Raw genomic sequence first — 23,092 nt, forward strand, 5'->3', positions numbered from 1 at the left:
TGATTATATCAAAAACAGCTTCGAAATGATTCAAAATAGTAGGGAAGGGACCAAAGTTCCAATTCGAGTGGAAAGTTGCCTAAGCCGAGTCAACCAAGGCTGGAGGAGGCACATAGGTTGTAATATAGGTAAGGTCAGATACGAGTCATGGGTCAAAGATGTGAGACAAGGGTCATGTTCTAGGTCAAGTCGGGTGTTCGGGTCGCATCTGTGGGCAGAACGGTGCGCGTCTATGGGCTGGAGTGTTGCTAGACTATGCCCATGGTTTTGGGATGGAGGCAGAACGAGTCGAGGGGACTGACACGGGCCACGTTTGCAAGGGTTGAGGTTGTCGTCTATGCCGCTGAGCATTCGAGCCTAATGTAGTTTGGTCCGGAGCATGTGGATCTTCAAAACTTTCAATTTGTGCTGACTAAATTTATTCGAATAATTAATCTTTAAGATAATAATTGATACCGGTCAATTACCTACGGATCACCTCAAACTCGATTAACACTATAATGTCACTATAAAACATAAGGACTTTATAGTCATTTCACATCAACATACCATAAGCGAAATAAAATTTAGATTGCAAAAAAGAAATAAAAAAAAAAAAAAAAAATCCCGCTCTTCCAACAAATTTGAAATTCAAACCACAAATTTCAAATTAAAAAATAAAAATAAAAAAGAAAAGAAAAGCCACGTGTAATAAATTTATGCAAAAAAAAAAAAAAAAAAAAAAAGGGTTTATGTAGCGCCCAAATTTTGGCATTTGAAATCCGCCAAAAATTTCGCCTTCTCTCTAATCAGCTCCATCTTCTTCCCTCTCATTTTTTCGACTGCGCGTTTTGCAGAACAGCGCCTCCCTCCAATCCGCCGCCATTGTTTTTGGTTTTTTTTTTTTTTTTTTTAAGATTATTTTTGGTCAAAGGACACGAGAATACTCCATTGAAGCTCACTGGAATCTCACGGTATGAATCAAATCCATCTTTTTTTTTTTTTTTTTTTTTTTTTTTTTTTTTTTTTGTGAATGTAGAAGTGAAATGTAGGTTTGATAGTCAGTTTTGGTTTGAAACTGAAAGATTCTGAGTTTTTGTTACTGTAGAGTTTGATTAGGGCTTCTCTTGTTTTCTTTTTCTTTGAAATGATTGTTTTCTTGTCGTTTCCTTTTGAAGTTCCATAATGTCGGAATCAAGAGATAGATTGGAGAGGCAAGTAGATCATGCCGAGGTATTTGCTCGTTGGAGATCGGAAGGTATTTTGGATGAGAAAGAAATGAGTACTAATTTGTTAGGGACTCCGATTTCTCGCGCCACAACGACGACTACAGTTCAACAAAGACCTACGAATCTGAGACGCAGTTTTGGTTCTCCCATTTCTGGTGGAATTGGGCGAAATAGATTTCTCTACAGATCTCCTGTGTTCAGCCGCGAGAATGCGGTGGCTGGGAGCTCCCGGCGGAGTAGATCTCGCGGGAGGAATAGTGTGTTACCGATTTGGTACCCAAGAACTCCTCTCCGCGACATAACTGCAGTTGTGAGGGTAAACGACTAATCCCCTGTTACTTTATTTTTGTTCTGCTAAATCTTTCAAGGTTTTGTTCTGTTCTGCGTATAATTTTGTGGATTACTTGGATGTAGTATCCAGTGAATTTGATTCATATGATATATGGAAAATTCACTCTCATTGTTATTGCATATTGTTCTCTGATACAGTATACTTGTTTGGATTCATTCAAAATTGAATTTGCTTGATCTTCGGGAAAGATCCTTTTGATTTTCTGGTGTAGTTGTTTTTATTCTTGTTTCTGTTTTTCAGTTGGTAGCATTAGGTTTGATTTGATTTGAATTGATTTTCGACTGAAAATGTTAATGCATTTCTCTAATTCTTTTAGTGAATTCTTAGGTTGGATCACTTTCCTTTTTCTTTAAGTTAATTAATCAATAAATTTTCAGTGCTTTTAAGCTATGTATTACCAACCTGTTTGTCTAAAAAGAAGATTCTCTTGGTTTTGTAACGTCCATGCCCAATGATTTCATATGAAACATCAACAGTCTGGATAATGAGATCCTGTCCACCATTAATTAAAGTTATCATAATGCTCCTTTTTTGGTATTAATTAATTATTTTTTTTCTTTGATTCTTATTGTTTTTTAGGCTTCATTTTCACCTGTTTTTAGAACTACTTTTTGGTGGGCTCAAATATGCTTTGGCTGGTTACCAGTATGTGTTGACTTGATACCCAATGATCATTTTGGCCCTATTTGAAAGCTGTAATTTGGATGTAAAAAATGCACATTCAAAAGCCAACAATAGTTTAACATTCTGATTGAAATACATATTAACACTGATATTATCATTACTTGTGGGACGTTTATAATGCTTATTAAGCATGTGTTTGATACTTGTGAATGGGCCAAAACCCTAATGGGCTTCCTTCATAAAATCGTGTGCTCGCTTCTGGGTGTTATTTCTATCGGAATTCGTAGCTCAATTTGTGTTCTCCAAGGAAATGATCTTAGTAATGTAAAAAAATAGACGCATGGTTTTTAAAAATGTATGCTTTTTGTGTCCTCATTTTTCAGCAAATATCTTATCACGGTATAAATGCATCGCACCTTCACTATGTCACGTGCTTGTGTTTGTGCATCATTCATCTAGAATCTTCCTATCTCTGTAAGTTGCTTCCCTCCTATTTTTGCTGTCTATGAGGAACATTTTTCCATCTTTTCACGTCTCCCCGGAGTAGCTATAATAGTTTAAGCCCACCACTAGTAGATATTATCTTTTTTGTGCTTTCCCTAAAAGAGCATTCCTCTCAAGGTTTTAAAATACATTTACTAGGGAGAGGTTTCCACCCATTATAAAGAAATATTTTGTTCCCTCCCCAACCAACCAATGTGAATGGGATCTCACAATCCCACTCCCTTGTGGGATAATGTTCTTGTTGGCACACTGCGTGGTGTCTTTCTTTGCTATCATTTGTAACAACTCAAGCCCACCACCAACAGATATTATCCACTTTGGCCTGTTACAAATGATATCAGAGTTAGATATCAGGCGTTGAGGATGTTGAGCCTCTAGGAGAGATCCTATATTGGTTGGACAGAGGAAGGAACGAGAAATTTCTCATAAGAGTGAAGAAACCTCACTCTAGTAGATGCATTTTAAAATTGTGAGACTAATGACGATACGTAACAAGCCATAGCTAATAATATCTACTAGCCGTGAGCTTGAAAGTGAATTCTCTGGAAGCTATGCATGTGTGCTCATGCTTTTATATATGTTCTTCAGATTCCCATTTTTATAGTTTTCAACTTATTTTGCTTGATCTTGCATGTGGGCATCTCTGTATTTAGTTACTGCTCCATGTCATTCAATAGCACCCGCGTTTTTCCTAGACATCTTCTCTCCTTAGTCTTTCATTCGAGGAAAGGTTGGGCTATATTTTATCAACAGCTTCCAGTAATTAATTTTAACAGAATCTTAATTCTTTTAATCAGGCAATTGAAAGAACAAGAGCTCGCATGAAAGAAAACAAAGGCCCAGGAAGTGATATCAGTCCTGCTCCCTCGGACGAAAGAGTTTTAGAGGCAAGCATTTTTCTGGTAACCCCAAAGGCAACCATAGGCAAAGTGCCAAAGATTCTTCGCGGAATCACAAATCAAAACGTGGGAGGGGCGGAGACTCTGACTCCCCAGAATAAGCTTTTGAACTCCATAGACAAAGTGGAGAAAGTAGTAATGGAGGAGCTGCAGAAATTGAAAAGGACAAGCAGTGCGAAGAAAGCAGAGAGGGAGAAAAGAGTTCGCACTTTAATGTCATTTCGTTGATTCAGTTCAACAAAGACACGCCCTGAATTAGACAACGCCCACATCAAAGTCCAAACTCCTTCCCCCTCTTTGCCCTCTTGGCAATGGCAATCATCAGACTCACTCAGAATTTGGATCAATGATTGCTTTGGTCAAGAACACTCGTTGATCAGAGGGAAGGAGAAAGAGATCATTAGAATGAATCCTTTTCATTTGCAAGAACCATCTTTGCTTTTAGATGTTTAATAAGCATTTACTATATATATATATATATATATATATATAAGGCTATCTCGTTGTTGTAGGGTCTTCCATGGTTAGTTTACCACAGATATAGAGGGAGAGAGGTAAAGCATGGCCTCGTTTGGGCACTGGAAATGATGTAAATAGAAATTTTTATTCACTCTAGACTTGAAATTTTTGTCTTTTAAAATGTTATTGGATGCACATTTTTGACTGGTTGAACTTGAAAAGGTACGCTCTTACTATAACTTTTAAGGGAGATTTAATTGTTTCGTGAAAGGGCTGATGAAATAATTAGTGGAGTGGTGAAATGCGTAGGAATTGGAAAGTGTTAGGAATCATGGATCTCTACACTGATATATGATATTGTTCACTTTGAACATAAATTTAAGTAAATGTGGGACTCCTTTCCGATCATCCTCAACATAAATAAACTAACGTGTGACAGGTGTGTGTAGGTTGCTAGCGTTCGTGGGCGGTCTACGTGTGGGCTGGAGTGTAGATGCTGGACTAGGCCGAAGACTTTATAGCGATAATACAATTCTCCTAACTTCATTCTCGTAGCTTGCACGACTATATTATCATCGGTACAAGAGTGCTTTACCTATACTAAAAAAGAAAGACATTAACATTAATTATTAGAAAGGTCACACCTTTTGTGCACCTAACAGCAATGCAAAATTGTGTAAATTTCTTTTTAATTTATCTACTTAACTAAACTTTAATTATCTTTTTAATTTAACTTAATTACCTTATAAATTGTGTTTGTTAATTATCCATACGTTTCAACTAATAGAATCCATACCGGTTTGAATAATTTATGTCACGTTAAAAGTATGCAAGCGACTAGATATATTTTGAACAAAATTTATTATTATTATTATTTAAAACTACTTTTTGTACGATAGAATACGAAGTTGAACGGTAGGTAGTAATTTTCCAGTAATGGAGTGAGAAAGTCACTTGTTTCACGACAAGAAATAATAGATATGATAGTTTACAAAAAATGCTATCGTAGGCTCTTATATCATTTTTCGTATGTCGGACAATCCATGTTATTAAAAGTTCGAGACTTTTTATAGCGTTTTTTTTATAGCTATAATGGATGGTATAACAGAGTATGGAGGTATAACTTATATTCGTTGGTATGGTATGAACATATTTTATGGCATTTTTTTTTATTAAAACTATATAATATGTTTAATATAAGTATTTAATTTATATAATATTAACCTTTTAATAACATTCATTTTTCATTTAAATATGCTTAAATGAATTATATTTTAATAAAATTTAATTCAAGTAAAATTGTTTAACAACCAAATTCCACCACTAGCAAATATTGTATGCTTTAGCCCGTTACGTATCGTCGTCAGTTTTTCAGTTTTAAAACGTTTCACACCCTTATAAGTACTGCTTCGTTCCCGAGATTTTCATACCCTTGTAAGAAATGATTCGTTCCCATCTACGACCGATGTAGAATCTCACAATCCACCCCTGAGGGGCCAGCATCGCACACTGCCTTGTGTCTGGCTCTCATACCATTTGTACGTATGGTCGTCAGTCTCACAGTTTTTAAAATGCATCTTTTAAAGAGAGGTTTCCACACTCGTATAAAGAATGCTTCGGTTCTCTCTTGAATCGATGTGAAATCTCACAATTCACCCTTTGGGGGACCCAGCGTACTCGCTGGCCCACCACCCAGTGTTTGGCTCTAATACCATTTGTACGTATAGCATCAGTCTCACGATTTTTAAAACGCGTCTTTTATAAAAAATAGTTCGTCGTTCGCTCCCAGTCCAACCAATATAGAATCTCTCGAATTTGTTTATAAAGAGATATCATCTCTTTCAATTTTGTACATCAATCCATCTCAAACCCTCACCAACAATGTCTTCTTCTCCATCCACCTTCCTCTTCATCTTCTTCCTATTCTTCACCATTTCATTTGCAGAGCTCTGCCATCCAAATGACAAGAAAGCCCTTCTCAACATCAAAAAAGCCTTCAACAATCCCTACATTCTCACCTCATGGAAGCCTGAAGAAGATTGTTGCACTTGGTACTGCGTCGAATGTGATCGGAAGTCCCACCGGATCGTGTCCCTCACCATCTTCGCCGACACGAGACTCTCGGGCCAAATCCCGCCGTTCGTCGGCGACCTCCCGTACCTTGAAAACCTCATGTTCCACAAGCTTCCAAATCTCACTGGCCCCATCCAACCTGCCATTGCCAAACTCCATAACCTAAAATACCTTGACCTAAGTTGGAACAGTCTAACTGGTTCAATCCCAAACTTCCTCAGCTCCCTCACCAATCTCGATCTTCTCGACCTCTCTTTCAACCGACTCACCGGCTCCATCCCGAGCTCCCTCGCCAACCTCCAACGCCTCGGCACTCTCCATTTAGACCGAAACAAATTAACCGGACCGATCCCCGATTCATTCGGAAACTTCAAGGGAAAAATCCCTTATCTTTATCTTTCACACAATCAACTCTCTGGGAAAATTCCAACTTCCTTGGAGAGAGTGGATTTCAATGTGATTGATTTGTCGAGGAACAGGCTCGAGGGCGATGGATCGGTGATATTCGGCGGGAAGAAGACGACGGAGATAGTCGACTTGTCGAGGAACTTGTTGGAGTTCGACATGTCGAAGGTCGTGCTTCCTCGGAGCTTGACTTGGTTGGATCTTAACCATAACAAGATCTTCGGGGAAATTCCTGTGATGGCAGTTAACTTACAGTTGCAGCTGCTGAATGTTAGTTACAACAAGCTTTGTGGTCGGATTCCGGTCGGAGGGAAGTTGCAAAGCTTCGATGTCTACTCCTATTCTAATAACAAGTGCTTGTGTGGAAAGCCACTTGGTAAATGCAAATGATACGTTCCAAATCCCTCTAAAACATTATCTTTCGAGTTTGTTTAAGTTCGAGTTTCTAAAATTTGGATTTGAAAAGCGTTTTTTTAATCTCAACTAGTTATGTTCGTGTTCGTGTTCGTGTTCGTCTGCTGTTTTGTAAGGATAATAAAAAAAATGTGTTTGGTGTAACTCATGTCATCTTGATTTCGGAGATATGTACCTTAGGTCTAAATTACGAATTCTGTGCTAATTGATAGAAACAATGAATCTCCACCGTCGTATGATATTGTTCACTTTGAATATAAGCTCTATGTCTTTACTTTCAATTTCTCCAAAAGTGCTCGTATCAATAAAAATAGTGTATTCTTAACGAGCTAAGGTGAAACTCCAACAATCTTCAACACTATTTTACGTCGTAATTTTAAAAGGTTGGTTTTGAGCTATATAACTGTTAAATTTCTCCATTGTTTTAGTCTTAGTTCGTTCGGTCTACAAAATTAGTGTAACAACTAGAGGTCACGCTAGTAGTTATTGTTCGCTTTGACCTATTAGTAATGTTTCGTTCCCTTTTCCAACCAACGTGGGATCTCACACATCTTCATACAACCAAAGGAAATAATCTCATATTTTTTTCTTTGATGCTTTATGTTAAGGTTACAAAATAACTTTCATATTTCTAAAGATAAATTGTAACAACTAGAGGCCAAACTAATAGATATTGTTCATTACTTGATACATATCGCCGTCAATTTCACGGTTATAAAACGCGTCTACTAGGATTTTAAAATAGTTACGAGAAACATGGCCTAATTCGTTATATGTTTAACGATTAATTTCATTTTTTAATTACCAAAGATTAAATGGTTAATTTCTTGAAAGATAAAAAAGAAAAAAAGCATAAGGACAAAATATTTTAAAATTTTTTCTTTGTCAATGTTGCTGACATGAGGTAGCAGCTTTAATTGATTTTTCTTGTCTAACATTCGTACAATATTCCTTCCACGATTCACGTGAGGAAATAAAGTTACATATCCTTCCATTCAAATTTGATTTTCAAAACAAAATTATTGCAAAAATTTCATATGTTTTAAAGGTTAACTTTCAAAATATTCATTTTTTGTACTCTCAAAATTTAAATTTGTTTCAAAATAACCCGTTCGATCGACTGTTTCGCTCAAATAAAAACAACGAAGTGAAGTGGCTATGATTTGATTGAAAAATAGTGATACACTTAGCATAAGTCACAAAATTCAATTATACTTATGAACGACTTTGCGATTCGTACCTCCTACACCCATCATAGTCAAGCTACTTGTCCGTTGTGACGTCCGGAGGTCAGCAGACCCCTGAGTGTCATGCGATGCATGACCATCATCATCATCATAGTGTATGCGTCTATACTTATCATCATAAATAGGAAAGTATCTCGATGTATATGAATACACAAAATGCATGAGATCCCTATAGTTTTCATCTTTAAATCATGTTTATGATGCAACCCTTTTCACCATTCACACATTACTCTAAGTAACATGCACACATTGACTTTTATACATTCATCATCATTAATATTAACTAGAGTTGTGTCTTTGAAAACTCGTCGTCATAATGCATCGTGACATGTAATACATGCACATCATCTTAATATGGAACATCATCATATTAAGTCATTTCATCATCATACATCTCGCATTATCTTGTTATTGTGCATCATCATCATCATGTACATCATCACATATCATATAACATCATCACATCATTATCTAACATCATCAATCATCATATAACATCATCAATCGTCATATAACATCATTGTTGTAAATTGTCATAAGGTCCTGTTCTTTAGGACGGATTAGTCCTCTTCTTTGGGACTTTAAGTTTCTTTCTGATGATATTTTTAGGTTCAACCATGATGGTAAAGGCTATATAATGACATGCTTATAATTAATAAAAGTGCACTTGAGATTGAGTGACATATTGGTGAGAGTGATAGTGAGGTATTCACTTGTAACACCTTGTTTATTAGTGATTGGTTGCTACCTGTGGATGTAGGGGAACTTCTTCTCTCCGAATCACGTAAATATCTTGGGGTCTCTTTGTGTAATTCCATTCATTGGTGTTGTGAGTACATTTGTTCTGCTTTCGGCACAACAAGTGGTATCAGGGCCCGATTGTGGTATTTGGGGTATTGTGAAAGTTTTGGCCTCATCGACCACTAGACGTGCTCACAATCGTGCTTATTTTCTTGAAAATCAATTTTCAAGAATTGTGTTTTTTAGTTACATCCAGATTAATTATTGCAAATTTTGAATTCTCTAGAATTAAATTACGGCGTGGATCGAGATTGTTGAGTTCCAATCTCGAAATAGAGAAATTTGATCGAACCAATAATTTTGGTGTTTGGCGAGGCGAAGTTAGCGATTTGCTGGTCATGCAAGATCTTGATGCTTCTTTCCAAAAGGAAATGCCTGAAGACATGACAGACGCCGAATGGACGAAATTAAATCGACAAGCTTGTGGAATTACTCGATCATGTCTTGACAAGGATCAGAAATATCCATTTAGGAAGGTTACCATGGCAAAAGAACTATGGGACAAGCTTGAGGCGAAATATATGAAGAAGAGTGTGGAAAAGAAACTCTATTTGAAAAAGAAACTCTTCCGTTTTGACTACAAGAAAGGTAGCTCAATGGCTGAGCATTTGGATGATTTTAACAAAATCATCATTGAATTGCTCAATCTAGATGTTACAATTAATGACGAAGACAAGGCGTTGTTGCTGTTGAATTATTTGCCGGAATCCTACGAGTTTTTAGTAACCACCCTACTACATGGACTCACTGATCTTGTGTTTTGAAGATGTTTCAAATGCCTTAATGAATAATGAGGTGTGAAAGAAGGAAAAGGAGACATATCAAGACTCTAGCACAAATGTTCTCACTGCTCGTGGAAGAACTTCTACTTGGAAAAAGAGCGAACGTGGAAAGTCCCGATCAAAGTCGAGAGGTAGATCTGATAATTGGAGAAAACTTGATAAAAATGAGTGCATATTATGGACAGAAAGGCCATTGGAAGAAAGATCGCCCGATCTTAAAAGAGAAGGGGTCGAAGTCCAATGTGGTTAGAGATGACGACACTGATACAGATAATGCCTTGACTATCTCTTTATCAGTCAGCCAAACCAGTGAATGGATTCTTGATTCTGGGTGCTCCTATCATATGTGTCCCAACAGAGAGATGTTTTTGGACTTCAAAGAGTTCAATGGTGGAGTTGTCTATATAGACAATGATAGTACTTGCAAGATGATGAAAATCGGCTAAGTACAAATCAAGATGTTTGATGGGGTTACACGAAAACCCAATGATGTGAGGTATGTCCTGACTTGAAGAAAAATTGATTTCCCTTGGCATTTTGGATGCGAGTGGTTATCGCATCATTTTGGAAGGAGGGAATTTGAAAGTAGCTCGTGGAGCTTTGATGACAATTAAAGGAACTAGAAGAGGTAGCATACACTACCTCAACGGAACCACAATAATTGGGCATGTTGCTGTGGCAAGTTCGAAAGAACAAGACATATCGAAATTATGGCACATGAGACTTGGGCATGCTGGTGAGAAGGCGCTTTAGGCATTTGTGAACCAAGGAGCCCTTAAGGGTGCCACAACTAGTAAAATTGATTTCTGTGAACATTGTATATTTGGTAAATAAAAAAATGTGAAGTTTGGTACAACTATACACCAAACAAAGGACATTTTGGATTATGTTCAAACTGATGTATGGGGTCCCACGAAGAATGTCTCATTGGGAGGAAAGAGGTGGTCTTTATTGATGACTACTCAAGGAGAGTTTAGATGTATCCCATGAGGCACAAAAACGAGGTTCTCCAAATCTTTCTAGAGTGGAAGAAAATGGTAGAGAATCAGACGGACAGGAAAATCAAAAGGCTGAGATCAGACAACGGTGGAGAATATACTTATGATCCATTCCTTAAAGTATGCGGAGATGAAGGGATCGTTCGACACTTCACTGTTCCTGGTAAGCCACAACAAAATGGAGTTGCTGAGAGAATGAACTAGACATTAATAGAGAAGGTTCGATGCATATTGTCTCAAGCAGGATTGAGTAAGGCATTTTGGGCTGAGGCTCTCAGTTATGCAGTTCACTTGGTGAATCGTTTACTTGTTTCTGGAAATGGTGGGAAAATTCCGCTTGAGGTATGCTCGGGTACTCCTATTAGTTGATTATGATAAATTGCATGTGTTTGGGTGTCTTGCTTATTATCATGTGATAGACTCAAACCTAGATTCTAGAGCAAAAAAAGCCAAGTTTATGGGCTTTAACAAAGACGTAAAGGGCTATAGGTTATGGTGCCCAGAAACAAGTAAGATTGTTAATAGTCGAGATGTGACATTCGATAAGTCTGGAATGTTTTTGCAGAAAATTGAAAATAATGACGAGACATTGAAGCAGGTGGAGAAGGTGGTGTTCCCTACTGAAGAACCTATTGATCAGTAGATAATAACTCTCATGTCTTAGAACAGGAGGAGCAAAGCCTTGTAAATGAAAGAGTGGAGAAACTTGAGTCTATCGCCAGGAATAGACCACGAAGGGAAATTCGAAAACCGATTTGATGATACGATAGCATATGCTTTCCTTTTGATTGATGGAGTTCCCAACAACTACAAAGATGCTATCGAGAGCCTGGATAGATTGCACTGGCAAGAGGCTGTGAATCAGGAGATAGCATCATTAGAGATAAATCAAACTTGGAATTTGGTACAACTTCCAAAAGGTAAGAAGGAAATTGGTTGTAAATGGGTTTTGCAAAAAAAGAAGATTTTTTCTAGTATACGTTATAAGGCTCGACTTGTGGCTAAAGGCTATGCACAAAAAGAAGGTATTGATTACAATGAAATTTTCTCACCTATGGTAAAATATTTTTCCATTCGAATTTTGTTGGCTTTGGCATGGAGATTTGGACGAAGAAATATATATGGCGCAACCGATTCGTTTTTGAGTAGTTGGACAGCAACATTTGGTATGCAGATGGAAAAAGTCTTTGTATGGGCTGAAGCAATCTCCTCGCCAATGGTATAAAAAGTTTGATCATTTCATGGTAGAGCATATGTATACTCATAGTCAATTTGATCATTGTGTGTATTATCGATGTCTTGATGATGGATCGTTTATCTATTTGCTCTTATATGTTGATGATATGTTAATTGGTTCAAAGAGATAGGTGGAGATTGATAAGCTCAAAGATCAGCTTTCTAAAACATTTGAAATGAATGACTTAGGCAATGCAAAGAAAATACTTGGAATGGAGATAAAGCGAGATCGAAAAAAAGGTACAGTCTGGTTGACTCAGTCTCAATATCTACGCAAGGTATTGACAAGATTTAGTTTGAATAATTCAACCAAACCCGTTGGTACTCCACTTGCTCCTCATTTCAAACTTAGTGCTTCCATGTGTCCAAGTTCTGACGATGACAAAAGGTATATGGAGAATATTTCTTATACAAATGCTGTTGGTGCTTTGATGTATGCCATGGTATGTACTCGACCTAATCTTTCACACGCAGTAAGCATGGTGAGTTGTTATATGCATAATCCTGATAAAGAGCATTGGCATGCTGTCAAATGGATCCTTAGGTATATTCGTGGTACTATTGATGTTGGCATTAAGTTTCAAAAACAAGAAATGTTTAATCTTGATAACCTTGTATTGGTTATGTGGATTCTGATTATGGTGGTGATTTGGATAAGCGACGATCTACTACGGGTTATTTATTTATTATGGCTGGTGGACCTGTTTGTTGGCGTTCAACATTGCAGTCTACTATTGCATTGTCTACCACCGAAGCAGAGTATATGGCAGTAACGGAAGCTTTTAAAGAAGTTATTTGGATGCATGATTTGATCAATGACTTGGGTATTTTGCAGGAACATATAGATGGGTTTTGTGATAGCCAAAGTGCTATTTGTTTATCAAAAAATCAAGTCCATCATGCTCGTACTAAACATATTGATGTCTGTTTTCACTCTATTTGAGAAATTATTTGTGAAGGGGACATTCGTTTATTAAAAATTGGAACTGCTGATAACCCTGCTAATATGTTGACAAAGGTGATCGCTCGTGAAAAGTTCTAGCATTGTTTGGATTTCATCAACGTCGGAAGAAAGGAGTAGTGTGTTGACGTGTTAGCAACCAAATCAGTTATAACTTAGAGATCTTATGACAAGGTTGAGATTGTTGTAAATTGTCATAAGGTCCTGTCCTTTAGGACTGATTAGTCCTATTCTTTGGGACTTTAAGTTTCTTTCTGTTGATATTTTTAGGTTCAACCATGATTGTAAAGGCTATATAATGTCATGCTTAGAATTAATAAAAGTGCACTTGAGATTAAGTGACATATTGGTGAGAGTCTTTGTAGTGTGATAGTGAGGTATTCACTTGTAACACCTTGTTTATTAGTGATTGGTTGCTACCCGTGGATGTAGGAGAACTTCTTCTCTCCAAACCACTTAAATATCTTGGTGTCTCTTTGTGTAATTCCGTTCATTGGTGTTGTGAGTACATTTGTTCCGCTTTCGGCGCACAACAATCATCACATTATTATCTAACATAATCAAGTCATCATATAGCATCATCAAGTTATCATATAACATAAAACATAAATGACACGTGCAAGGGCCACTAGGCACGTGTCGTCATACATAAAATAAGTCTTCCGACTGGGTTGATAATAATGTCACTTATTTGGTTGGTTTAGGACGAAGCTTCTATGACTTCTTGATTCTAGCTTAACATTGCTCTCTGAAATTCAATTCTGCAACAATCATAAATTATAATTCTACCATGGGAATCAACTCACCTAGTTTTGCATGAAATATTTTAAACTTACTCATAATAATTTAAGCATAAAATAATTTAAACTAGCTAACCCATAATCATACTAACCTTCCGCTATAGATTAGTTTGACCAGAGGGTCCAGGGGGTGTGCAAGCGCCCTAGAGATTCACACTTGCACATGTGAGTCATGCGTAGGGAAGTACTACACATCCAATTTGTCCGAGACTGGAGGCCACCCATATAATGTTAGAGATAGGTCCCTAAATCATGATTGCATGTGTTTGCATTTGCATGGTCCTTTACAGTGGGGCCACTTACTGAGTATTCTTCGAAATACTCAGGTCGTGTGTGTGAGAGTCCCACATTGGTTGGTGAGGAGAACGAAATATCTTTTATAAGGGTGTAGAAATCTTTCCGTAGCAGACGCGTTTTAAAGTCTTCAGGGGAAGCCCGAGAGGGAAAGCCCAAAGAGGACAATATCTGTTAGCGGTGGATCTAGGGCGTTACAAATGGTATCAGAGCCAGACATTAGACAATGTGCCAGCGAGGAGGCTGTTCCTCGAAGGGGGTAGACACAAGGCGGTGTGCCAGTAAGGACGCTAGGAACAAGTGCCAGCGAGCACGCTGAGCCCTGAAGGTGAGTGGATTGTGAGAGTTCCACTTTGGTTGGGGAGGAGAACGAAATACAAGGGTGTGAAAACCTTTCCCTGACAGACGCGTTTTAAAGCCTTGAGGGGAAGCTCGAAAGGGAAAGCCCAAAGAGGACAATATCTACTAACGATGGGCTTGAGCCGTTACAGTGTGCCACATCATTTTTCAGGTAAAGGCAAGGCGCACGTGTACGGAGGACGGCGACATCGCGAGCAGAGACTGTGGCACGTGCATAAGTTATATTCATATTTAAATTTAATAGGTTATATTCATATTTAAATTGAATAGGTTATTTTGCATTTCATTCTTTTAAATTATTATGTATTTGGTTTTTTAAGCGTTTTCGAAATTTATGTTATAAATGATGTTCATTCTAAGAATTGTATTTCCGCATTAAAGATGAGCATGAGACGTTAGTAGCGACTCTGAATATGTAGATATTTAAGATCGTTATAAATCGTGATGATATTATATATGAAAAGATAGATCAAAGAAGAAAAAGAAAATAGTGATATCAAGTGAGAGATCTTTTCTATTTTTTTTAATAAAAAAAAAAATTGGGAGGTTAGTAATACTCCTAGATTTAAATATAATTTAATAGATGATATATTATATTTTTATTAGAGTTATATTGGCGCACGACGGGCTATTAGCTCAGTGGTAGAGCGCGCCCCTGATAATTGCGTCGTTGTGCCTGGGCTGTGAGGCTCTCAGCCACATGGATAGTTCAATGTGCTCATCAGCGCCTGACCCTGTTTGAACCGGGGTTTGAAACCAAACTTCTCCCCAGGAGGATAGATGGGTCGATTCAGGTGAGATCCAATGTAGATCCAACTTTCTATTCACTCGTGAGATCCGGGCTTAGAGTTATACTGGTTCGATTGGATTGAGTTGAATTTTCTTTTTTGGATCAATAGATTGGTTGAGTTGGTGACTCAAAGCAATTCAAATAAAATTCACAACCCAACTAAATTCAATCCTTTAGTTTTGAGTTGGGCTAGATTGGGTTGTCGGTTGTATTTTTATTAATTTAAAAAAATATATTTATCTATAATTCATGCTACATTAATAACTAAAATTTTATAGAGTTCAAATACACGACATTTATAATTACAAACCATCGTCTCTTCGAAAATATGTGTACTAATTTTTTTTTAATTTTAAAAAAATTCAAAAAAAATCTACAAAACTTATAGTTTTTTTTTTTTTTAGACACTTCTTGATGGAATTATTGAATCCTACGAAGAAAAATTGAAAAAAAAAAAAAAAAAAAAAAGAATATTCAAGAGAGTGTCGATTTTCCAAAGCTTCTAGAAGACACCACGTGGAGGGGAAGGTGAGGATGAGTGTTGGCATCCAAAGCTTCCAATAATTTACCCTTTGGAAGTTAGATCTTGAGTGGGCCCCACTTGTTGACGATTAGGACACGTGTATAATACCCTTTATGGAGACCTGCGCTGACGGCGCCTTCTCCTCCGTTAAACTTCATAACTTAGGACCACGTGGAGTTGGTGGGTCCCAATTACTCATGTTTCTTTTTTGTTCAAATTACAATTTTGTCCTCCATAATCATTCCTGACATTCTTTTTAAATTTTATTGTTCTCAAAATTGTTAAAATAAATGGCCAAGTATTTTCGTCCCTTCACACAAATTAATTTATAAATATTTCAATTATTCTTGTTTGAGATTGAGTTATGCTAAGGTTCCCACATGTATAATATCCCGAAACTACGACCCGAAGAAATTACACCTTACTCGACATCATGGGTCATTCCTTAACACAACTCAACGCTGTCTGAGGACACTTTTTCGATAGTTTAATCCGAAGACCATTTTCGATAGTTTAATCCTAAGACTATTTTTTTTTTGTGCATTTCAAAGAGTTTTGAGAAGACTTTTGAAGGGCCCATGAAGATATTTTGAGGCTCGAGAACATGGAGATCACAATGGGAGCATGTATCGACACACAATGTGTAACGATCCAAGTCCACTGGTAGCACATATTGTCCTCTTTAGACTTTAACTTTCGAGCTTTCTCTCAAAATTTTTAAAACGTGTCTACTAAATAGAGGTTTTCACACCCTTATATAAAAAATATTTCGTTCCCATCTTCAATCGATGTGAGATCTCAAAATCCACTCTCTTTCGAGGCCCAACATCGTCGTTGGTACACTGCCCGATACCCAACATCCTTGCTGGCATTCGTTCATCTCTCAAATCAATGTGAAATTCTCGTTCACGTTCTTGGTGTTTATATTTTTTTGGGTATGAAATTACATGTTTTATTTGTTTGAATCTAATTCAATCTAATTCTTGGAAAGGTAAGATTTAGACTAAAATAAGTAAGTTCATGATCAATGAATCTCTTAGTGAGGTGAGAGCCAATTAATTTAACAATGATTTTTTAGACACTAGAAGTGTCGTTAAAAAAGAAAAGAGATAAGAACAAGGACACTTCACAAAAAAACATTTATAGCATATATGTAATAACGGTCAAATCATGTTTCGAAACTCGGGTCGTTTACATCTTCTCATAGTGTTTTTAACAATCGAACTTTTGAAAAAAATAAAACAATGAGGAATTTCGGTGCAACAATCCATGTTTAGGATTCAGAATCCGGATTCGGTATCTAATGGGCCCAATATTACCCTGTGACATGGTCAGGTTACTTACTCATTGCATCTAAGAATAAAGACTATCCCCATAAACTAACACGAGTTATTCTAACATGTTTTGTCTTCACTCACATGTATTATAAGAAATTTTGTAAGAAATTATCTAAAATACAATTGCTCTAGGTATGACACACTTAACTATGAAGTTTTTATGACTGAGTCACCGAAAAGAAAGGTACACTTTATTGATATATTCTAAATCTTTCCTTTACTCAGGTGTCACATCCCAAAGGGTGTGCTCGTGTCTTAAGATATTTGATCATGTTTGTGGAGTGATTCGAATATCAATCAAGCATTCTTGTTTTGAGATATTTGATCAACAAGGTATCCAAATCTTACTTCCTTTGTAGGGATGACTTATCAAAGGACTTCCACAGTGGTATGATATTGTTCACCTTGAGCATAAACTTTTATGGCTTTAATTTTGGTTTTTCCAAAAGGTTCATACCTGAAAATAGTATTCTGTACTTATAAACTCATGATCTTCCGGTTAAATCTTAATTAGCTCATGTGGGTCTCCTCCCAACATGTGAGTTATAAAGCTTTACTTGTACATGATTTAATCTTTACACATTAAACGTTACGCCCATGCATGATAGCTTTCAATTAATACTCAAGACATATCATAATGATAAACAAATCATCTTGTCGTGACCATCTCTTATTCTCGAAACTTTTATCGCTCCATGCCTACATGGCAAAAAACCTATCTCTGTCTCGGCTGTACTATTGGAGGATCTGGGAAGTCGGAATAGAAGAGCACTCATCTGGAGGAGGGTTTACTTAGCGCTTCGCTACCCAATGTTTACCATGGGCCCGATAACTTTTAAGATTAAATGTATAAGGCTAAAATAGTATTTTTACCTCAACTTTCAATAATAGACCTAAAAAAAAGATTAAATGGGGGAGCAAGATTAAGACGTCTCCTTCACTATTAATCCCTTTCTCTTTCACATATAGTACAATTTCAATCTCTGTTTCTCTCCCAAGAAAATTTTCTTTCCTTGAAATCTAGAATTTTCTCACCTCCCAAACACTCCTCTCTCTCTCTCATATAAACAATATCATTTTCCTTGGAATTCCAGAATTTTCTCACCTCCCAAACACTCCTCTCTCTCTACACTGTGAGTTCTTTCTCTCTATTTCTCTCTTTTAAGTGTATTTGGTAAATGGGTATCAGTTGGGTTTACAAAATTCACTTTCTTTTTCATAATCTCTCCATTTTCTTGGCTTCCAAACACTGATCTTATCATTTATTGCTTTGATTTGATTTGATTTGCTTGCTTGCTTTTGATTCTTATTTGGTTTGTAGTTCTAGAAAAAGAAAAGAAAAAAAGAAAAAGAAAAAGAAAATTGTATGTATGTATGTGTGCATGCATGGATTAATATGGATCTATATATAATCCAATGTTTTTGCTATAAATAATATTATCATTTGAGAAAAATAAATTAGAACCTTACACTTATGCATCAATTAATTAAAAATCGTTAATTTTGGTTTGGGTACTCTTAAAAAGTTTAAAATGGTCACGTTCATTAATTTCGAGGATCAAAATAAGCTAACAGTCAAAAGTATGATACCGAGTAGTATTTAAACGGTTATTTTTTTCCATTTTTTTAAAATTTTTTTGACGTTTTTTGTTTTTTTTTTTTTGTTTTTTCATTTGGTTCTTTAGAGAAGACTACAAATGATGAGCTCTAAAACAAATTACAGAAACCGTCTAGAAAGTTACAATCCTCAACTTTCGTGGGGGCTAGGTGCTCCCACGATACTCGACATCTCAAAGGAAGACAAAGTAAACATCTCAAAGGAAGACAAAGTAAATTGGGCTTGGCCCAACGGGTTGGTTGACATTGGGCCACAGCCCAATAGAAGCACCAAGGAAGTGCAAGAAACTATGGCTCCACCTCCATGTAAGGTTTAAATACATGTTTTACTTGATGATTCCATCAAGTTTATATTGTTTTTCTTTAAAGTTTTGTTCGTGATATTTTACAAAATTCAATCTTGTTATTTTTCTTTATAGTTAATACCAATGAAAATGAGTATTAGAAATGGAGATTTGAGACCTTACCTATCACCTAATGTTATAATAGAGATGTTCGTTTAACCCGACTCGTAAGACTGAGGCTCTGTGGGAACTTGACTCGAACAGGGGCGGAGAATCTTTCTTTGAATTGGGAATGAAAGAGGGATTAAGAACATAATTTTCCACCCTTAGCTAAACAGGGTCGAGATGGGGATTACATTATTTGTCCCTGACCTCGGCCTCAACCCCGCCTCCATCCTTGCCCGATCCTGCATCCTCTCACTTTCATTATAGATATATGAATTGTTTATCATCACGATAGATGTCAAATGGAAATACAGTGATGTATGCAACTGAAACATTTTAACAGAACGGTAGACTTGAACCTTTTATATATATTTACTTAGTATATTATATTATATTTTTCCCTTATAAAATATTTTTGATTAAATGAAAATTATTGGTTAAAAGTTTACTTCAAAGGAGTATTTTTTAAAATATATATGCAAATGAGATAAATTTCTCGCAAAAATCTGATCCTCAAGAAATCTTCGTTACAATCTCTACAAAAATAAATAGAGAAATTTATAGAAACAAAGAATGAAATAAGAAGTAGAGACAGAGACAGAGACGAGCTTTCCTTTCCTGTTTGGGTGAAATCTCTATATTATGAAAATGATAAGTTTTGATATGAGCAGATGGAGAATTGGTAGTAGCATGTCAGAGTAAAGATGCATCCATTGTTCTTCCATTGATGAATAATGAACACTATGAGGCTTCTACTCATGAGGTTGTTACCCTTTCAATGGTCCTCTCTATCTCTAAAAATAAAAAACTAATGGTTTCCATTTATAGCAGACAACAGCTACATCCTACCAATACAAAGACGTTTACTATGGACAACTGATGCCTCCATTTGGATTCCAAACATTGGTACGAGTATCTAATAATGTTTTCGTTTTCTCTTCGTTCCTATATTGAGAAAATTCGATTATTTACGTGTATATAAACTGTGAGTCAATAACCTTGACTTGTACATGATTTTTCAGTCTTTACTCGGATTATTAATCGTGGAGTATTGATAGCAGATATTATTAATCGTAAAACATTTCTATGAGAAATTATTAACATATATAAGCGAAGAATTGTTAGTGTAATTCTTAGGAATCACGACTCTCCACAATGGTATGATATTGTCCACTTTGAGTATAAGAGCTTACAAAAGTTCTCATGCCAATGAAGAGAGTATTCCTTCGTTATAAACCCTTATAAATCTATGACCATTCCCTAAATTAGCGCCATGTGGGACTTTCATCATCCAACACCTCCCCTTGAACAATGTGGACGCCTCCACTTAATTGAGGCTCGACTCCTTTTTCTTTTGGAGTCTTAGTCATTTTTTTACTATGCCTTTGAGGAGGCTCGACTTCTTTTCTTTTAGAGTCTTTTGTTCGGCATTTGAGGATTTACCAATCATTTATCAATCTATTGGCACGACTAAGTTTAGGGCATGACTCTGATACCATGTAGAAATCACGACTCTCCACAATGGTATGATATTGTCCACTTCGAGTATAAGCTCTCATGGCTTTGCTTTGAGCTTCCCAAAATGCCTCATACCAATGGGGGAGAGTATTCCTTCATTATAAATCCATGACCATTCCCTAAATTAGCCGATGTGAGACTTTCATCATCCAACACCTCCCCTCGAACAATTCCCCTCGAACAATGTGGACGCCTCCCTTTAATCGAGGCTTGACTTCTTTTTCTTTTACAGTCTTAGTCATTTTTTTACTATGCCTTTGAGGAGGTTATTCGAGAGCTCCATAAGCCTCAGGGGAGACTTATAGTATATACTTTGTTCGAGGGGGAGAATTGTTGAGGATTATTGGGAGTGAGTCCCACGGGTTAATTTAGTGGTAGATCATGGGTTTATAAGTGAGGCTTTTTGGGGAAGCCCAAAGCAAAACCATAAGAACTTATGCTCAAAGTAGACAATATCATATCATTGTGGAGAGTCGTGTTCGTCTAACCGTTTTCCCCCTTTAGATAGCCATAGGATGATGGAAGGTCAAAACCAACCTAAACCACTTATTTTACGACCCATGATCCATTTCGTAGCTGAATTTGATATTTTGATGCTATGAAAGCCTAAAGGTTGGTTGTTACACAGCATAATTCAGAATATACCAGAATGACTTTGCCTCTAGCGATGGCCGAAGAACCTGTTTACGTGAATGCCAAACAGTACCATGGAATACTACGTCGACGACAATCCCGAGCCAAGGCCGAGGTCTTAAACAAGATATCTAGATCACAAAAAAAGGTAATCAAACAACCAACTCACAGCTTCCCAATTATATATATAAATCTCGAACTTATCTTTTGTTGTGTAACTAATACGTGCGAGTATCGCAGCCCTATCTTCACGAGTCGAGACACCTACACGCCATGAGAAGGGAAAGGGGCTGCAGAGGCCGTTTCGTGAGCAAGAAGAAGATGGCAGAACCTATAGCTTCAATGGCTGATGATGGCAAAGGCAGCAACATGTCCAGCAATTGCTATCAAGGTTCCGAACTACATCTATCTGCATATATATGATCGTCTAAGAGGTAAGGGTTCGAAAACAGCTTCTCCCATTTCTTTCGGTACTTCGGAAGATGAACTCGGAATATACGCGTTAGTACCTGTCTCCCTTAATAATTAGCCTATACTTTTTTCTTTAAAGTCGGAAGTTCAAATGTGTAAATGTTGATAGAAATGTGGAGGTTTTAAAAGTTTATGAATATACCAAATATTAGAAAAAGTTTAGAAATCAAGAACTTATAATGATTGAATTATAATTAAAAGTAGTTTTTGACTTGAAACGGGATGAGATGAGAAGACGAGGAATCGAGTAGTTTGAATCCATCTGGTTTCAATAGGGGGTGAAAATGGGATTGGATTAGATTGGAAATTTTTTTTGACGCGTCCAAAATTTTGAGTTAGTTGGGAAGGTGACTCGAATGACCCGACTAAGATTCACAACACAACTCAATTCTCTGTCTTCGAGTTGGGTTAGATCGTTATGGTGCTCATTCTTTTTTTATTATTAAAAAAAAAAACTACTTGTCCACGGTACGTTTTACATTACTAACTAAAATCTTATCAAATTCAAAATCAAATATTTATATGTCACAATGTAGGGTAGGATTGAGTAGTGAACCATATTTTTGGGTTTGTATGTCAACCCAACCAAAAAAGTTCTAATCCATAAACAAAACTTAAATTTTTAGCTTTTCAAAAATTCAAAATAATTCAAACCGAAAAATAAAAATCAAACATTACCCAATTCTTATAATTTAAGTCAATTGTTGTTTGGTCATCCGATCATATGAATAACTCTTCTCTAGAATGAGCTAAAAAGAGTGAAACCAAAATGTTAATATGCTTTACTAGTACTTTACCTAACTATACCTAACTATACTGACTCTAAAATATAAAGGATATCAAAACATTTTTAAGAGTAGGAGCGTTTTTGACCCATTGAAAGTTGTTGAATGTTATAATATATTTATCTTATGTTTATCTAATTATTCAAAATTATATACGTGGGGATGTAGCTCAAATGGTAGAGCGTTCGCTTAGCATACGAGAGGTACAGAGATTAATACCCTCCAATTTCTTCTCTTAGTTCCTTGTCTTGCTATCTTTGATTAGCAAATAGTCTAGATTTCGCTCCAACAAGAGTTGGTACCACGAAAAAGAATGTAATGGAGTGTAGTGTTATGTGTCACTTCGGCCATTGCTCGAACGTGCTCGATACACATTATTCTTGGCATATTAATTATTACATTGTAAACGAAAGGTCATCCATTGTATCGAACAATAAGGATAGCTTTGTTTCAGACACCTCCATTCATGATGTCGATTATCTGCCAATGAGCAATTTGGGCAACTTGTTTGCTTTCTTTTATAGCATTGAGAGTCAAGCTTTAGGTTTAAGA

The 23,092-nt window shown here is 36.5% G+C and overlaps 3 protein-coding genes across 4 annotated transcripts; all 3 read left to right on the plus strand.

The window, feature by feature from the left end:
- The first annotated feature begins 751 nt into the window (after positions 1-751).
- Positions 752-4,232, plus strand: LOC111803430 (protein POLYCHOME). Its single transcript, XM_023687829.2, has 3 exons — positions 752-953; positions 1,158-1,524; positions 3,486-4,232. The coding sequence occupies exons 2-3, from the start codon at positions 1,165-1,167 to the stop codon at positions 3,813-3,815; spliced, it is 690 nt and encodes a 229-aa protein (XP_023543597.1). The 5' UTR covers positions 752-953; positions 1,158-1,164; the 3' UTR covers positions 3,816-4,232.
- A 1,650-nt stretch (positions 4,233-5,882) lies between these two features.
- Positions 5,883-7,219, plus strand: LOC111803418 (polygalacturonase inhibitor-like). Its single transcript, XM_023687802.2, has one exon. The coding sequence runs from the start codon at positions 5,928-5,930 to the stop codon at positions 6,912-6,914; it is 987 nt and encodes a 328-aa protein (XP_023543570.1). The 5' UTR covers positions 5,883-5,927; the 3' UTR covers positions 6,915-7,219.
- Positions 7,220-18,040: 10,821 nt separating this feature from the next.
- Positions 18,041-21,912, plus strand: LOC111803426 (nuclear transcription factor Y subunit A-9). Of its 2 annotated transcripts, none has more exons than XM_023687824.2 (6): positions 18,041-18,200; positions 18,791-18,990; positions 19,805-19,896; positions 19,965-20,039; positions 21,280-21,432; positions 21,525-21,912. In XM_023687824.2, exons 2-6 carry the CDS (start codon positions 18,975-18,977, stop codon positions 21,705-21,707), a joined length of 519 nt encoding a protein of 172 aa, XP_023543592.1. In that variant the 5' UTR covers positions 18,041-18,200; positions 18,791-18,974; the 3' UTR covers positions 21,708-21,912. The 2 variants fall into 2 exon arrangements, with proteins under 2 accessions (XP_023543592.1, XP_086983566.1); XM_087127440.1 differs by having other exon boundaries at positions 18,043-18,200; positions 18,753-18,990.
- Positions 21,913-23,092: the final 1,180 nt, after the last annotated feature.

This window comes from Cucurbita pepo, chromosome 10, assembly GCF_057944985.1.
Source record: "Cucurbita pepo subsp. pepo isolate OVF chromosome 10, ASM5794498v1, whole genome shotgun sequence".
Classification (NCBI taxonomy): domain Eukaryota; kingdom Viridiplantae; phylum Streptophyta; class Magnoliopsida; order Cucurbitales; family Cucurbitaceae; genus Cucurbita; species Cucurbita pepo.